The sequence below is a fragment of the Balaenoptera ricei genome, chromosome 4 (assembly GCF_028023285.1).
Source record: "Balaenoptera ricei isolate mBalRic1 chromosome 4, mBalRic1.hap2, whole genome shotgun sequence".
Taxonomy (NCBI): domain Eukaryota; kingdom Metazoa; phylum Chordata; class Mammalia; order Artiodactyla; family Balaenopteridae; genus Balaenoptera; species Balaenoptera ricei.
The window spans coordinates 101216101-101234771 of NC_082642.1; the positions used below are offsets into that span (position 1 = coordinate 101216101).

Genomic DNA, 18671 nt, shown 5'->3' on the forward strand with positions numbered 1-18671 from the left:
TCCCATAAAGCTTAAGTTTTCTCTCTTTATTTTAGTTTTATTTCACCTCAAGCATCAATTAGAGATTGAGTCTTCAGCAGCCCGTATTCTCATTGGGCCAGCGAGGACTTTTTAATCTACTTACAGAACCTTCTGAAGAGACACCAGGAAATAACTTAGAAAATGACCTCCTTAGTAAGTGACTTAGTAAATGACCTAACGTTTCTTGCTGCACTCTCTTAAAGATATGATTTAAAGTGTTACTGCTGACAAAATGCCCAAATAAGCAGTATCCCTGGCCTACAAAACTGGAAAAGTAACCACAAGGAAAAGAATAGTTTAGGGCTAGGGACGGTTTAAGTCCACAGGATGGGGACATCTAGGTAGCCAAAGAAGCAGCCCAGGTCTAATGCAGGCTTTTCTTAAAGCAAAAGAGTTCAGGAGACACACCAAGAAACATCAACGATTTTCCTTAAAGAAAGCACTTTATTTTCCATTTAAACAACTTGGTCACAGTACGTTATTTTACATAAATGGCAGTAATTTTTAAAATCTCCACTTAAAAGGCCTTGTGTCTGAGTCTGAGGTGATAAGAGGATATGAATACAAGTATAAAAACAGTGCAAAACATTTAGCCCGCAGCGTCCAGTGTTGGCTTCACAAGTCCCCTTTAACGTTGCTGAATCAGTTTACGTTAAATTTAATATTAAATAAATTTTCCTGGGTTTCCTCTAGTCTAACATCAGACCCAGAAACGTAATCAGATGGAAAAGGCTCAGAGGCCCCAACAACTCCAACCGGCAAATCACCTAGACCACAGGACCGCGACAAGCTGAGCTGTGTAACACGGCATCTTGTCAGTGGCGCCATGTGAAGAAATAGAGGATTTTAGTTGCATCGATAACTAGAATAGACTAGCTCTGCTTTTAAAGGTTTGTTTTTAAAGTATGAGTTTTCTGTAAGTTAAAGGTGCCATCGGGAAGGCTAGCTAGTAACGTCACAAGCCCATCTCGGAAACAGTCACAACCTCTGAGGAATGCATCTCCACTAAACCATTCAGTCTTTGGCCTGCTGCTGATACTACAGTGAAACCCTTAGTGCCAACTCAAGTGGGGATAACTGCCCATTAGAAACAGGATTAAATGTAGCTGATTTTGCAAAAAGTTTATATTAATTACAACAAACATCCACAACAACATACCAAATTTTATTCAGCAATCAGTTAAAGCATAGCTCTCGTTCTCCCCCTGCATCACCTTGGCAATGTTTAATACAAAATGGCATACTTGTCAAGCTGCTGATGAGAAAACCAGATTCCAAACAGGTGCCTCAAGCAAAAGTCTCTACTATCCATTGCTTGTTTGAGGAACTGCTCCTTTTTAAAATGCAGGGTACCAAAATATAGCTAAAATGAAGTCATATAAACCTACTTACCGGGACGCTTAAACCTCACAAAACATTAATTTTTAAACATCCTGGTTAAAACTGTGCTTCTAGATGTCATATTTTTGCTTATATTAGTTGTGTTTTATAATAAAAAGCTAATGTCCTACCCAAAGGAAACAGTCTATTAAGCAGATGGTCACTATTACAGAGGACCTTACCAGCATTGTGTTTTCTGGCAGTGGAAGATTCTATTATAGAAAATTTTCTCTTGCTAAAAATTTTAGAAGTACCAAGGACTATTGCATAAGAGAAAGTTTGTAGCAGTCTTTCTGCTAGGCAGATGGTACAGTGGAAGACAACATTTACTTCATTCACCAAAGGAGACCACCAGTACTTGGAGAGCAAAGATTTACAGGATCCTAAAAACAGACACGCAGGTGGCTGACGTGAGAGGAGCAGCCCAGCATCCCCAAAACACACTTCAGGCTTGATCAGCAGCATGAGAGGAGCCTACCGGAGGGCCGCGGTCAATGGTCCGTTCACCTTAGGTGTGCCCAGCTATAAGCACAAAGTACTCTTTGGGGAGCGTAAGAAACATTTCTAAATACTGAGGGATTTTCTCCCTTCGTGCAATCCTGATCCTCAACTATTTCTCCCTCACATCTTTCAAGTGGACCCATTTCTCTCCCCCGGGAAGAGTACACAGTGGCATGACAGTAATGGAAGTGGTCAGACTACAGCAGATCATTTACTCAACTCCACATCCAGTATGTTTAACAGAAACTGAGGATGTGGGGTGAAAGTGGGGGACGCACTTGTCTGAAATACGTCGGGGCGGGCCTGCCCCTACGGCCAAGAAACTGCCATTACAGGTCCGCCGGGCAATTCCCCCAGCCGCCGCCACCACTTGCACCCGGGACTCATTTGTTCCCAGAGGCCTTGTCCTTTCAAAGGACGAAATCCCTCAAACAGCTCCAGACCCTAAAAAGGGCTGAAAGTCCAGGAGTACAGACCGAGGATATCCTGGAGTCTACAGAAACTGCTCACACGTAGCCCCTTGGTTGCTGCTCCTTTTGGTGCAAATACTTCAGCAGGCTTTTACCTCCACAGAAGCACGGAGCTTTTCAAAGCCTTGAGCTTTCTTCTGTAAACTGCCAACCGTGAAGTTCTCAACTTCAAACAAGCACCTTAATTCCAAACAGCCAGAATAATAGACAAGGAGCTCTTCTCTGAGTGAGGGAAACGGTGAGTTGCCCCATCCAGGTAACCCTGTTAGGGGTGCACTGTTACAAAGATGATGATCATTCCTAATTCTCCCAAATGACTCTGGTCTTCAGGGTACTCCTCAGCTTCAGCACATCATATTTTGATTGTTGTTAAAGATTTGGCAAGAGGCCAAGATTACTGACTATTCTAACATTTCTATGAATTTTATTATCAATTGCTAGACAATCAGAGTTGGCTGTACATCTGGCATTCAAGAGACTACAAGCAGAGATTTCTGGCCACATGTGCTGTCCTTGACATCATTACTCTCTCTCTCTCTCTCTCTCTCATCTCCAACCCACACAGAAAGGAATTCGTTACATCACCTCCAATGTTAATTCCAAATGAATGCTTGATTCTGGACCAGGGACAGGGTACCACTGTACAAACCACAGACTCTGCTAACATCTCCAGACTTGCTCTTTGGCTCATCCTAGTGGAATACGGAGCCTGTCGTTCACTAAACAATCCATCTCTAGGGAGAGCAACGACAACCCTGTATAAAAATGTGGTGCCTGTCTTAAGGACAGCCTCGATTAATGGCAGGACTAGGGATGGTGCCAGCTGCAGAGGGTGGCGATGCTGTAGAAGTAGCAATATTTCTTCTCGACCTTTATAAACCTCTTGCTACAGCAGCATGCACAGAAAGACTGACTGAAAAAGCTGGCAATATCTTCCCTATATTAAGCCATTAGCCAAAACAAATTTAAGGGCTCATGAATTCTTTGGGGTTCCAAAAAAAAGTACAGGTACAAAACCAAATATTTCAAGAGGGTATTTTTCCCTATGTGAAGTTGCCTCATCTTAATTCTATGCCAGAATAGACCCATGTTAAATATTTAATCCTTTACACGCTTTCCGTTTGAGATACGATTAAAGAAACAATTTAGGAAGAGTTAGGGAAGAACAGTAATCTATTAATTAGTGGAAACCACATATACCCTGTTTCTTCCCTCCTAGTGAGATACTTTTATCTTGGGAAAGGTGAATGAGAAGTAATGTGCAAGTTAAGTGGGAAGACGTCAATCAGCCCCTCAGAAAGAGCTCATGCCAGAATAATGTGAACGCCAGAATACTGGTTTTTGTAACTTAGAGCTATTACTGACAGTGTCTGAATTACTTATATCAACAAAAAAGTCAAGCTCTTGATATTAACCAGCCACCCTGCCCACAAAGAGAGTAAAATCTTCCCCATAGGAGTGTCTGTTCTCGTCCAGCCGTTGTTCACAAGTGTGCTAGCACCTGACCAGGCAACACATGGGAAGAGGAAAAGAACATTGTTGCCTACTGGAGTTACTTAGAGTAAATCCAAACAGAATAAATCCATAAGAAATAAGATCAATATAAGAACTCATCACCTAAACTCATGACCACTGTGCATTATACTAGCAATAATTAGGCTTGTAATTATTATCAACTTTCAAGATGAGATGACAGCGTAAATCCATTTGGTCATCTTCTACCCTGTTTGAGTAGTTAATGTCTAATACTTCAGAAAGAGAAATCCCCATAACTGTACAACATGGTATTTGGGGATCTTTTTTTCACTCTGAAACGCTGAAAATGGACTGGCTTCAATATTCTGACCTGAAATATTTTTTCCAGTCTTAGGAGTCTCCTAATAATACTTCACACGTCTCCGGTGCTTTAGTTTTTCGTTGTTGTTCAGTGCTTTCCACATACCGCGTCCCTCTCGTGACCCCCCGTGTCCCCCCGCACAACCGCTCTGTGAGGTAGCCAGGGCAGCATCAGCACCCCACTTGACAAATGAACCTGAGACTCAGGGAAGTGACTTGACCAAGGGTCGCATGGCTATTAGGAGTTGAAAGAGGGACTAGAAACTACCCTAATCCTAAGCTCTTTCTCCCATACTAATGGGTGGCAACTGCTTCTGTCAATTTCTGCATTAGCAATCCACATCCTTTTCAACTTCTCGTGACTGAGTTAGTTAATAAGGTGACTGGAAAGGAATGGCTCTACTTTTACTGCTTTGATATAAAAATCCCTTAAACTATGAAGTCAGAAAAATTAATTTCTTCCCAGTCCAGTGCCTAAACCTGAGCATGGCCCTCTAAGGCCTTTAAGAAACTGGGGATAAACACAAGCATCCTGTGTGTACCGGAGTGCAAGATGCAAGGGAGCAGAGGGGGAACCCCCTCCCGCCCCCGGAGCCGTACAGAAGGCACTTCATACAACGTCCTCAGCAGGGTGGTGGAAGGGGCGCGTGCCCAGGGTGGAGAACTGGTGCCAGTTCCGCAGGAAGCCCCGATTGTACTGGCCTGTGTCCACGATGAGCCCGCAGAGCAGCCGGCGCCCCGTCTTCTGTCGAAGGGCCTGCTGCACTTCCCTCTCCGTCACGTTGTAGCTGATGTTGATCAGCTGGATCAGGAAGATGTAGGCCATGCCCCCCACGATGATCACAGAGTACCACACGCAGGTGAAGCACAGAGCTGAGCTGGGAGCAGGAAAAGGCAGGTCAGGGCGGCCAACGCTTCACATTCAGAGAGCTCTCCCCACGGTAACATTTTACACACGTAGTACTTACTCCTAAGGACGCTGGCCCCTTCCCTGATTACCCCGCTTGGAAGATACTTTTCTCTCCTCGGAGCGCCAATAACCTGCTTCACTTATGACTCTTAACGCGTTCTATCTTATAATTACCCGTGCCTCCTTTTCTAGGACGTGATGCTAGAACAGCAGGGACTGTTGTGTGTTTCGTGCCCCCACACAGCCAACAGTGTCTGACACGACCGCAGTCAAGACCTGTCTGTTGCATGAATAACTCCTAAATTGTTCTTAACGCAGAAGAAAACGGAGGCGCCGTGAGACTGCTGTAAACGTCCTCAAGTGGGCTGTGGGTGGGAACCGAGAAGCAGGGCTAAGGTTGCTCATCGCCGTTCTCTTGCGACAAGGCTGACGAGCGCAGGTAAAGGACAGCTCCCAGCACCGGCAGCCCTTCCCTCGTCAGCTCTGAAGGAGCACCAGGGGCACCATCGCACTTCCAATCCCGCTTCCAAAACCAAACAGCATCACCCAGGACAAGAAAGCTGCTTCCAGCTCATTAATAAGATCGTGAGGGGAGGCTGCTGATTAACATCTGCCAATTGATTATTTTCAAACATCTGTACGTGAGTTCGCGGAAAATTCATTCAGGATCTTCATCTGTTAAGCTGAAAGGGACCTCAGGGATGATTAAATTGCCACAAAGAGGAGGAAAGCTGAGGCCCAGTGAGGAGACATGAATCGTGGGTCCACAGCACTGAGAACACAGTAGCAGGACTGTGTCCCTCATTTCATTTACGGGGCCCACAGAAAGCCTAGAAAACTCATGCTCACCAGCGTATAGGCACAACGACCCCCAAGGGCCTCTGCTTTCTTCTCGCTCTTTGTGTTCAAGACACTCCCTGCTTTGTCCACACAGCACCCCTGTGCGGGCCCTTGTCTGTACCGGTCTGTGGACAGATCTCCCCCTCGCCACTGCAGACCCAGACATTCGTGGGCATTAGAACAGATGGGCCCTCCTCCGCAGGTTAAGTTCCTGTCTTCTCTGTGTTGAGAGTCTTGATAGGTTGTGAAATCCTTCAGTGACTACTATTCTTAGTGGGTTGTGATAAATGTCCTAAAGCAGAGCTTTCGGGGACGGGGTGGGCAGGGGATTGGAACAAAATGAAAAAGTTCCCGCTTCCGCTACAGCATGGAGATCATCACACTGTATAAATGGGCCCCAACCTAAAAACACTGAAGGAAATTCTGACCTAGATACCACAGTAATCATGAGTGGTGATTAAAAAAAAAAAAAAAAAGTAGAACAGGAAAAAATCAATGGAGGTTAAATAGAAAAGAAAGGTTACAGAGAATGTAAGCATTTCACGAAAGGGTCAGAAGCGGTAAATTAAGACTGGGCTACAAAGCACCATAAAACAGCAATAAAGTGAGAATTCCCCTGATAACGAGCGACGAAAGAGACCACATCCATACCCAGAAACTGCTACTTTAGTTATCATTTCAGTTTCACGGTGGCTACCTTGGGCACGCTAGTGGTCGTTTGACCCTGAAGTCCCTGAGCAAGCCTAGTCCTACTTGTAGAGCACTGGTTCCTCACTTTTTAAGGTCAACGTTCCTTGTGATATCACCCAGAAAAATGCACGTATCCACTGCACAACTGTGTGTTGGCAATTTCAGGGATACCCAGCATCTCCAGAACCTGTCCTGTGTTTTGGGTGAGAACCCCTAACCTAGCAGTGAATCACAGCCCCGTACATTCACTGCAAATCCACTCCCTCTTCTGTGGGGCCCCGTATGGGATATCCATGTCTCACCTGTAATCTGCATAAACTCCAGGGCAATAGAAGAGAGCTGTGAAGACACTTCTATCTGTACAAATGGTGTCCAAGGTCAGCGTTATCCCGTACACCGAGGTGAGCAGGAAGATCAAAAGGGCAAGCATAAATGCTTGATGATTCGATTCTCCGACACAGCTATTTATCCTCAAAACAGCACAGAGGGGAAGAAAGCAAACATGTTTTAAAAAGTTCTCTAATAGCTCAATAAACAAGAAAGCTTTTAAAACAGAGATAGTGTGAATTTCAGTTATTAAAAAATAAGTTCTCTTGTTTTTCAATTTTAGGGAATTAAAAACTCGTCTGCTGAGAGATGTAGTCTTATATTCTCCGCTCTTTGCAAAGTGAAATCATATCATTAGCTTAAGGACAAGACTAAGTAAAAAAGCAGAACTTGGCTAACAAATCTTTCTAGATATTAATAAGTGAAGTCTGTTACCCAATGTTAAGAGAGTTAACAGTGTAATCACCCCATAAGGATAGGATGGTATCAGAGTTATAAAAACTTAAAAATGCTAAATCAGAAGCATTATACAATGTGGGAAAACATATATTACGTACACATATTAATAAAAGATCCCAAGAGGTTAGAAACACAGTGTGGGGTAGAGAACTCAATAGTATGCAGACTACTTGTCAGGTACAGAGTCCCACGTCATGGCCATTTGCAGGGCAGGATGACAGGAGGCACACCGGGATGCTCCTGCGGGCAGAGATCTCACAGGCGAGGCTGTCAGGACCTCTGCAGACCAGCGCTTGTAAATGGGCCACCACCCTGCACACACGCACGCACACACCCAGGTATGCACGAGAATAGATGATGAAGAGAGAGAAGAGGAAAACCTAAAAATGAAAATACCTGCTTACTCCTAAAGACAAAGCCCCAGAAAAGAGCTGTCCCTGTTCATGAGCCTTGAACTTAAGGTCTGCTCCTGTGTCCTCCAGGGCTGTCTGCACCCTCACCCTGTCCCACGTCCCCGTCTGAGGGGGAGACTGTGACGTGATCAGAATCCTAGATAAAAGGCATAATTCACTGACCATGACTGCCTCAAGAGCAAGTTGCAAACATGCTGCTTACAGCATTCATATCTGAATCAATCACGCTCCTTTAGTTTAAGATTTATTCAGTAAAGCTGCAACATTTTCTTTAAAAGTTGCACCGCACATCTTACGGGTGTCCTCAGGTGTCCTCGTTTGTCACTGGCCAGCAAAGAGGTACCCAAAAAGCCCATTTCTGCGCCACTAACCAAATAGGGAGTTATCTGGCAGGGCCTTAAGTCAATAATGTCAACTAGAAATCACTGGTAGCATCAAATGATGACGGATACATGGTCAGAGGATCAGAGTCACCTAAAAGTACAGGAACACTTTCTTGAGCTCTGTGAGCACAGGGAGATGTGCCTATAATGTGTCTGATACATTCTTTTTTAAAAAGTCATTCAGCTGTAGACACTTCTCTCTTAGAAAGGAGAAGATGAGGGGCAGCTCAAAAGAGAAAGCGGGGAAAAGAAAAAAAAAAAAAAAAAACACCTTCAGGAAATGACTGAAAGAACTAAATCTGTGAAGCTCAAAAAACTGATGACTAAGTGGGAACATCATAACAGCCCACAAATATCTCCAAGGTGTAAAGCTGGGAAGGAGAGAAATTTGAGGATGGCACAAAGGAAGAGCAAACCCGGCTAGAGAGTCTCACGTGAATGTACCCTCCGCAAGCCTCCAGATTTTTCCAACATACCAGACGCAGTGATGATCCATCCTCCTCACGCAGAAGCCGCAGATCCGGCAGTGCCACGCCCGGGCCGGCCGCACCAGCCGGCACTTGGCGCACCAGTCCTCCTTCCCGTTGGCGGGGCTTCCGGCCGACGTCCTGGGGCAGCCCTTAGGCTCATCCTTGGGCGCGCGGTTGTTGAGACCGCCCGCTGGGTCTGCGCCGGGGAACCCTTTGGGCTTCTCCGGCCCTGTCCTGTTCAGGTATTCCGTGTGGCTGCCGCTTAGAGATCTGTCACCGTTTGCTGGGCTCCTGAGGTAGCCTGGATCCTTCTTGGCTCGGCACAAGGCTAAGAGTATGAGAAGTAACCCGCAGGTAAGCAGAGCCAGCTGAGTGGGCCCTACGCGCCCCCTGGGGACCACCTCCTGCAGGAACACGTAGTACATGTAGCCCAGAGAGAACAGTCCGAGGCTCAGGAAAAACAGGGTCTGTTCTTTCCTTCTGTGAGTGAGGTAGTAGTACCACAGAGCCAGCACAGGGAGGGAGGTCAAAACCACCACCCCCAGGAGGAAATGCCACGAAGCCACTCGGAGGAAGACAGGCAGCAGGAAGAGTGGGGGAAGGAGGCTAATGTTAACTTTCCTGGCTCCCCTAAGCCAAGGAATCCGGAGGCGGTCAGAGAGTGTATCCATGATCCTTTCGTAGGTCTCGGGCTGCACGGACTTACACGTCATCCATCTGTTCAGAGAGAGCACAGAGAAGGCACCTCCGACGTGTTTGCTGAATTAAAAACCACTCAACACTGTAGGCCAGACAGCAGGATAAATGATAAAAGATGCCAAAGACCAAGCATTCTACTTCCTTACTATTAAACACGAGCTCTTCAGATTCATGTATAATTTTTTAATACGAACGAGAAAATGTTTAGATATTTAACAGAACTATTTCTCCACGAAACAAATATACAGGAATACACATGTATTCCACGTAAGTCCTGTTCAGACTGGGGTGGGCGTAGAGACATAAGAATCTCAAAAAAATTCACAATCTAGTTGTGAAGACAACATGAGAATTCAAGAAATATTAGATAAGTGACAAAGTAGCAAAATCACCCAATGAACTATTACAGTCAAACACGGTAAGGTGTGCTCAGAGGAGAGGACACATTTCTGGGTGGAGTCATCACAGGGGTCTTTGTGGGAAAAGAGGGATTTGTGCTCGACCTTGACAGCTGGCTAGTATTCCTGAGGGTGGAGAGCAAGGCAGGGAGGCGTTCCAGCGGAGAGACGCGTGTGCAGCACAAAACCTGTCCTGGGCCGGGGGAGTAAACCAGTCCAGTAGGGCAGGGGGCTGCATAAGGAAGCGTGGAGGTCAAACTAGTACAAGTCAAATGACTGAGCTTGGTGGACACGTAGTATTGTTGACTTTTTGGCATACTTAGGCTATTATGGAAAGGAACAGTTTAAGGAAGGATAACACTGGTTTTAGAAATTTAGAATTAAAAAAAAAAAAAAGAAATTTAGAATTTTAAAAAATAGGGCTAGACTTGGAAGTGAATGGGAACTAACTATATGGGAGGCATACAAAGCAGCGGGTCTGTGGAAATGCTGGGAGCCCATCTCATCCAGAAGGGTCTGGAGAGAAGAAAACTCAGGGACAGCCCAGGTCTCAAGGGCTGGGAGGGAGGAAGAGTTAGAAGGCTAATGGAAGAGCTGTGGTCTTGAGTGATGGAGGTTACAGAAAAGGCATCATTTCTCCATTCATTAGTCCAAAGTGTTCTAGTTTCTCAGTATGGATTTTAGACTAAGACTAAAGAACCTACATTTAAAGACACCTGTAAAAGACTATTGACACTGTCAAGGAAGAATTACAAAGGGATTATGGGGTACTAGACTACAGTAGTCCCCAAGAATGCTTCTCATGGCGAGATTAACATACCAAGCTCCGAATCAGCAATGTGCCACTGCAATGACTTTTTTTAACCAGAAGGAATTATTGATGGGAAAAGCAAGTTTCCACCATCTGTATTCTCCCCACATTATGCTTTCCATGTGATAATTTTTAAATATATAATTATTTAGAAAATGGATAAAAAGCAGGTTATTACTGTTTGGCACAAAATTTTTTCAGTGATGTTAGAAATCATCTCTTTGGGGGCTTCCCTGGTGGCGCAGTGGTTGAGAATCTGCCTGCCAGTGCAGGGGACATGGGTTCGAGCCCTGGTCTGGGAAGATCCCACATGCCGCGGAGCAACTGGGGCCGTGAGCCACAACTACTGAGCCTGCGCGTCTGGAGCCTGTGCTCCGCAACAAGAGAGGCCGCGAGAGTGAGAGGCCCGCGCACCGTGATGAAGAGTGGCCTCCGCTTGCCACAACTAGAGAAAGCCCTCGCACAGAAACGAAGACCCAACACAGCCATAAATAAATAAATAAAAATTTATAAGAAAAAAAAAAAAAAAAAAAAAAAAAAAAAAAAAAAAAAGAAATCATCTCTTTGGATAGTTAATTTCCATCACTTGGGATAATGGTGAAAATAAAAGCCAAATACAATAGCATCAATCAGGACTGTATTGCTGCTCATGCTGAAAACAGCCGGTCCAGGGGAGAAACATGCCTTCTGGCTGGATTTCCTCCCCAGAAACAAGGGGTGAAACCGATTCCAAGAGCAGGAAAATGATTTTTCAACCCTCAAGGCCCTGTGTGGCCAAGTGCAATCCAGTCCCAAGATGTCAGTCTCTGAATGCTGAGACCACTGAGAATTGTAGGAACTTTCTGGTACTAATGTGTTCATTTTAAACTTACAGATTCTCCTGGCCTGCATTTTATTTTTTTTAATGCGTTTAACTTGCATACTATCCCTTTACCTGCCTGTTCTCTCCGTCACCTCCTCCCTTTAAATGAGAAATAATAATGTCCTAGTACACTGAGCTGAAAAGACAGTTGTGCACTACTGAGTAATAATTCATCTTTATAAAGTTCTCACACTTGACATAAAAGACAACTTTCACTTGGAGATATGTGGAAATAGAATGAAGAGCAAATTCTAGTGTTCTGGATGGCTAAGCTGAAAGTATACATGGTAGTTCTCAAAAAGGCGGGAGGGATCAGCCCAGCATCAAGAAACACACAGCTCTTACCTATCACACCCTTCATCCAGATCTTGGCAATCACACAAACAAGCAGCCACGTGGTTCTTTTCCCCATTTCGATCTATGTACTCGCAGCAGCACAGGGGCTCCAGTTCAGGTTCTTCCGCTTTGTTTTTCTTCCCTGGCTTCATACTGCCCTTCTTGGTCATGATTTCCACCTGTCATCACGAGGCATAAGAAGCCCTCAGGAGGTAAAGTGGAAAGAACACAACTCATATCAAGCACACCCAAGCCTATCCCTGATTAACCACCAACGCCTGAGAAATCAAAAATGAGAAGAGGGGGAGGTGGTCCCCTTTTCATCAGGCTTTACTGGCTCGGCTTGGCCAGACACAGAGCTCCAGGGCTCTAAGGGCTCCAAGCGCCTTCCCCGCCAGGTCCCCATCCAGGACAGGCGCCGCCTGGGCGCTAGCCGTTCCCATGACGACAGCCTACTACGCGGCCCGGGACAGCCGGGGCATAGGTGGCTGCACTCACCTGCGGGTGCGGCCTGGGGAGGGCCGGGCTGTCCCCGCCCGAAGCCAGGGTGCGGGTGGAAACACCCTCGGGGCTGCGGGCGGAGACAAAGCGTGTATCCACTGGGGCCGACTACCCGGCTCTGGAGAGGCCACCGGCGCCCGGGTAGCGCTCAGGGTCCCCGTCCAGACCCACTTCCCCGCCGCGAGGTGGGCGCGCCTCTCCCGCCCCGGCCAATCGTGAGGACGCGGGTTGGCCGAGAACACCGCCCAGCCCGAAAAATGACCTTGGGAAGGAAGTTACCTGCGCTCCCGGGCCGAGGTGCGGCTGCAGTCAAAGAGGCCGAGGCGGAGAGAAGGGTCGGCTCCTCCCGAGGCGCGGACGCGTCTGCCGATCTCTGGTCCACGGGGCTCCCGACGCAATGGTTGGAGTCTCAGGGACCCCGGCTCCGTTCTCCGCCGCGCCCTCTCCGCCGCCGCCCACCTGTGACCACAGCCGGCCGCCGCTGGGGCGGTGCGCCCGCCTCCCGCGGTGTCCCCCGCCAACCCCCGCCGTGTCCCCAGCCGCCCCACGGCCGGCCGGGCTGAGCGCGGCAAGTCCGCGAGCTTCCGGGTGCCCCGCCCCCGGCGCCGGGCATCCCCCGCCCGCACGTGCGGAGCCCTCCGGCGAGGCCCCTCCCCCGGCCCGCGGCCCTGGCGCCCGGGGGAGCGGAGGGGCGAAGGCCGGGCTCCGGCAGCGGGTCCAGGCTGTTGGGCGCCGGGCTGACCCCGCACCTCCGCCCCGCCCCGCCCCAGAGACAGCCGCCCGGACCCCGCCCGGCCCCGCGGGTGCCTGCGGGCGGCGCGTGGGCAGGGCAGCCTCCCGAGCCTTCGGGTCGGCGAAGGCGGAAATACGGGAAACCTGGACCCCTGAGAGTTTCCTAAAAATGTGAGACCCGTGGGTCGGCAGGTCTTCGTTCAGACGCCAGCAACAGGCGTTGGGGGAGATCTCCACGGCAGAATGTTACCGACGTACCGCCCCCAAATTCGCTAACCTTCTCTTAAAGGCCCAGGTCACTGTCCCTGCTCTGTTAATTATCCAACTTGTTCATTTTCATTATTTCTGGCCAGCAGTCTCTACATGAGACCAAAAGGCCTATCTAGTACTCTTGCTCCAGAAAGCTGCATATTTGAAATGAAACTGCCCTAAGATGAGAGTCCTCTTTGGGTTTCACTTTTGCACAAAAATTTTTTTAAAGGGTGTAGGCCCATGTATACGTTTTCACAGAAACAGGCTTTCTAGTTTGGGGAGGGTATGACCGAAAAAGAAGAAAAACAACTCAGAGATTTGGGGTTTTATTGATATTCAATTTACATAGGCTCAAATACAATTAATTGAATTCTGCATACATATTTAGTCGTAATTTATAAAGCAACTTAGCTTTGGTAACTTTCTTTGAGGTATTTTATGAAGTACAGGTTTTCAAGAAATATCACAAAAATACTCAGCTTGTCAGTGACCATTTTTGTGAAATTAACAGAGAACAAGATTTCAAGTTTACAATCCAGTCACTCTTGCTCAGACATCATAAATCCTTATCAAAAACCTCCAGGTAGGTACACTGGTATCCCAAGGTAGGTTAGTTGAGATTCACCCAGAGAAACCCATTTTTCCTCTAATCCAGTCAATAATTTCATTCTCTATGGGCATCTCGAAAATGACTTTAGCAATCCCACGTGGCTTGGGTGACTCTGGGCAAAAAAGAGACATCTAACTAAAGGCAATTATTATTCAAGCAGTAAGAATATATACAAATTATTCTGCACTGTTCTTTTCTTGTTCCAGAGACATCACTTGTATTGAGACACATACGCCTAAAAACTTTTAATGAAGAGCCAAAGCTCATGTCTGATTTACAACTTGTCAGTGCACTTATATTGGGAGATAATGCCCCCCAAAGTCTTTCTTAAAGAGCTAAAGTTTGTGTCTGGCTTACAACTGACTGCCTAAAGCCACACATGTGAATGAGTAAATGAAGCCATACGTGGCTACTGAAAAGTAGTCCACAAATTATAATATTTTCAAACAGATGGCTCATTTCCACCATGAAAGTTTGCTAAGCTGAAGCCAAGCTTAGTTCAAGTATTCATTTGATCTGTCACTAAAATGCGCAGATTTTAACATAATCATCTAGTTTTTAAAACTCAGAGCATGGTTCTTCGTTTTGAGAGATGGTATCCTACATGTTTCCTTTTCCAAAATTGACTCTTCTGCCATATGATGTATGAAGAGGCAAAATAATCTCACCTCTGAGAGCCACCTGAAGAAACACCTATTTCTTTCATAAAGATACCACATGGCTGAAGAACCTTTCAGATAATAATCATCAACATGCAGATTCAAAAGATTTGACTATTGAATTTACATGCTAAATAAATGAAGACATTGTATTGATAATATTTACAGTACACGAACCTATAAATGTTATAATATATGCCTGAAAACTGATCCTTCAAAGTTAGTAATGATTTAGAGATTTCTTCTTCTACTGTCTTCTTTATCCTCTTGAATGTATCGCAACTGTGAAAGCAGCCTATTGGACACATACTGATTCTGTGCTAACAGATAAACTTAAAGCGTCAAACTTCAAATCTCACTGTGAAAATGAGGCCATACCACTCAGTTCAGAATGTCTCATTTTCTTTTTGTATCATAGAAATTCAAATCCACAATATATTTCACGCTTCACTGGAGAAATTCACAGCTTAGAATTGTGTATAAGAAATGAAAGGATGGATTCTTAAGGCCATCAGAGACTAATTCTCCAATAAATGTTATTAAAAAGAATGTTCATATTAGAAGTACAAATAATGAGAAAATATGGAAATGTTCCTATGACAATTCAAATCCTTTACCCTCTGGTTTTCTTCAAGACGTTTTCTTTTGGTTCCACATATCTCTATAATTTTGGTCCTTAAGATCACTAGCTTTGGACAGCCATGCCTGTCTTGTTCTTATTTAGTAGATCAAAGGTTCTCTGAAGCATAATGAGTGAGCTCTTCAACTGCAAAGAAAATTTTCAAAATCAGATTGTTTAAATTTTTCTGATTATTTGTATGCCAAAAGTTTGCATTTAATAAAATTCTGTCTATACTGATGCCCAAATAAAAGACTAACTATAAAACACCTGATTCCTTCAGTTATCTGTCAGTGTGATTGCTAGCGTTCTTTTCATTTGCTGTAGTATTGCACTTCTTCCTACAACGTACTACTGTGTGCTTTACCTCCCAATAAGTCTATTCATCAAATGATCCAAAGTGAAGGGCTTGTTTTCTGAAATGGTTTCTGAAGCTACAGTGGTCTCCCCACCATCCCCTAAACAACTCAAGTTCCACGCAAGGCCTTTACTTGCTATTATGCTCATGTTCATCTTCACCTATCTAAAACTTACCCATCCCCACTGTTTCCATGCAGTTTTCCCTAATCATCCTGCCTCTAAACTCCTAACGCTTTACTACTTACTTTGACGCTTAATTTTGTACTTTTTTTTATAGTCTTTAACAATACACATGGACATCTGATTTCTCTAATAAAACTGTAGACAACTTGAGAGCAAGAATTATGTCTTATTCTTTTTTGTATTCATTCACTCGTTCAATCATTCAACAAATATTTTTTGCTTACCTGTTACATGCTGGGCACTGTGCTAAGTACTGGGTATACAATGGTGAACCAAATAGGCACTGTCCCTGCTTTCATGGAGCTTACAGACTAGTGAGGGACTCAGAACTAAAACGAGTAATTACACAGATAAATATATACTTACACACTGTATGGAGTTTTTCACTTGGACAACTGGAGGATAGTAGTATCATTTTTTGAAATTAGGTCAACTAGAGGAGAACTAGGTTTGGCTCAAGATGAAAACTTAATTCTGTTTTGGACATGATCAGTTTGGGATGCCTGTTAGCCTCGAGGTAAAGACGCCAAGTCAGCAAGTGGCTGTATGAGTCTGGACTCAGGGAAGAGGTGTCAGGGTGAGAGACATGCTTTGGGAGCCATTGCCGCATGTGGTATTCCAAGTTAGGGGAGCAGCTAAGATCACCTAGAGGGCAGTAAAGGAGAAGGGAAGAGAATCTAACGCAAAAACCTGCAGCACTGGGTGAGGACGAGGTCAGGTAGCGGAGATGGTTTTTTTAACCAGCAAAAAGCAGCTTTACATTATGCTAAGTGGAAGCCAGGCATGAAAGACCGTATATTATATGATTCCATTTATATGAAATGTCCAGAATAGGCAAACCCATAGAAATAGAAAGTAGATTAGTGATTTCCAGGAGCTGAGAGAGTGAGGGATAGGAATGACTGCTCATGGGTACAGGGCTTCTTTGGGGGATGATAAAACGCTCTGGAATTAGATAGTGGTGATGGTGGGACAACCTTGTGAATATACTAAAAATTCTTTAAAAGGTGAATTTTATGGTATGTGAATTATATCACAATAAAGCTGTGTTTTTTTCCATGGTTCCAAAGAAGGGAAGATTAGATACATTTCAAGAAAGGAATGGTCAGCTTTGTCAAATGCTGGCACTGTAAGATGAAAACTTAAAAAAAAAAAAGGTATATTAACTTTAAAAGCCAGAGGTCACTGGGGAGCTTAGCTTGTGCAGTATCAGTGGAAGATATGAGGGAAGAAATCAAGGCAGTGTGAGCTGAAGAGTGAGTGAGCGGATTAAATACAGGCATCCAATTCTGCTCCCTCCTGAAACACCACCAAAAGCACGGTAAAGGGATTTTTTTTTAAGACATAAGTCCACAAGGACAGAGGAAAACAGAAAAGGCGACAACAGCAACACAACTTTGGAAACTGGATAGCGGATGGATTACTTAGCAGCCCTGAAAACGCTGAATCCTAAGCTAACAGTAGGGAAAGCTGAGAACCAACCAAATTTACCCTGAAGAATCCTCTAAAGCCTCAGGAATTGACAGGCATCTCTGGAAATGGGAATAAAGAGGAAGGGACTGAAATAAGAAGGATTGGATGAACTTTTGGACATGTGGCCTCTCCTACTACCTGGGCAGAAGTCTAAAGTCCTATTTTCTGGAGAGGATAAAAAAGAGGGTCTCTGACAGTCTGGCCAGGAGGATACCAACACATCATTAAAGATAGCAGTACCATACCCAAAATGGGGATTATACAAAAACGTGTATACCGCACGTTGAGATCATCCCTTTGCCCTGCCCTCCTCGATCTCTCTACTCTCACTCACCTAAAATGCTGGCAGCCAGCCCTTAGTCCTTCAGGGAGGAGACTGGAAAAGTCTTCTCTGTGGAAACTGACCAGTCCAAGAGAAAAGACCTAAAGATACTGACATCAGGGCTTCCCTGGTGGCGCAGTGGTTGAGAATCTGCCTGCTAATGCAGGGGACACGGGTTTGAGCCCTGGTCTGGGAAGATCCCACATGCCACGGAGCAACTAGGCCCGTGAGCCACAACTACTGAGCTTGTGCGTCTGGAGCCTGTGCTCAGCAACAAGAGAGGCCGCGATAGTGAGAGGCCCGCGCACCGCGATGAAGAGTGGACCCCGCTTGCCACAGCTAGAGGAAGCCCTCGCACAGAAACGAAGACCCAACACAGCCAAAAATAAATAAATAAATAAATAAATAAATAAATAAATAAATAAATATTAATTGACCTACAACACATACAATTTAAAAAAAAAAAAAAAAAAAAAGATACTGACATCAGGATTTCTTAGCCAACGGCCCAGCCAGATCTACCAAGAAGTTCAGGGTAGACCAGCCCAACCCATACGATAAGAACTTTGGATCCACACAAGCAGGCAGCAAAGGACTACAGACATCTAAAGGAATCCTCTAACCCTAAGGATAGAAATCAAAACAGGGGGAAAGGACCTTGCTGGAACGTGGGTATGCAAGAAGAAGAAAAATAATTTTTTTTAATTATCAGTAATATGGTCAGAGAGAAAGATATTATGGCCACTTAAAAAGTTCACAATGCCATTAAAAAAGAAAATCCAGAGAAATGGCAGCTCTTTGAAATTAAAAACTTGTTAGCAAAAACTGAAAAACTCAGTAAAAGAATTTGAAGATTAAGTTGAGGAAATCTCTGAGGAAGTAGAACAAAAAGGCAAAAAGATGGAAGCTGGAAAGAAAAGGTAAGGTTAGACAACCTGTCCAACAGAAGGCAGACACCTGATTACAGGTGCTATAGAAAGTCAGGGGAGAGAAGGTGGAGGAGGGAAAATCATCAGCCAGATAGCTCAGTATATCCCAGGACAAAAGGGCACCAGTTTCCAGACCAAAGGATCAGGAATCTGACAGCCTCAGAATTCTCAGTAGTTAACACCGGAAGCCAAAAGGCAATGGAGCAATGCCTTCAACGTTCTGAA

At 45.1% G+C, this 18671-nt stretch overlaps 2 protein-coding genes across 8 annotated transcripts in view; both read right to left on the reverse strand.

Annotated features, from left to right (window-relative positions):
* Positions 1-467: 467 nt before the first annotated feature.
* ZDHHC23 (zinc finger DHHC-type palmitoyltransferase 23) lies at positions 468-12766 on the reverse strand. Of its 4 annotated transcripts, XM_059921105.1 has the most exons (6): positions 12587-12766; positions 12305-12377; positions 11816-11985; positions 8707-9417; positions 6951-7118; positions 468-5086 (listed from the first exon to the last, which is right to left on the reverse strand). In XM_059921105.1, exons 3-6 carry the CDS (start codon positions 11974-11976, stop codon positions 4819-4821), a joined length of 1308 nt encoding a protein of 435 aa, XP_059777088.1. In that variant the 5' UTR covers positions 11977-11985; positions 12305-12377; positions 12587-12766; the 3' UTR covers positions 468-4818. The 4 variants fall into 4 exon arrangements, with proteins under 4 accessions (XP_059777088.1, XP_059777090.1, XP_059777086.1 ...); XM_059921107.1 differs by lacking the exon at positions 12305-12377 and having other exon boundaries at positions 6951-7109; XM_059921103.1 differs by lacking the exon at positions 12305-12377.
* Positions 12767-13617: 851 nt separating this feature from the next.
* The window catches only part of GRAMD1C (GRAM domain containing 1C), a 95986-nt gene continuing 90932 nt past the window's right edge, over positions 13618-18671 (reverse strand). For all 4 annotated transcript variants that reach the window (XM_059921109.1, XM_059921108.1, XM_059921110.1 and 1 more), the window contains one exon: positions 13618-15326. In XM_059921109.1, coding sequence (XP_059777092.1) covers positions 15246-15326 — 81 coding nt within the window. In that variant the 3' untranslated portion in view covers positions 13618-15245. The remainder of the gene's footprint in view (positions 15327-18671) is intronic.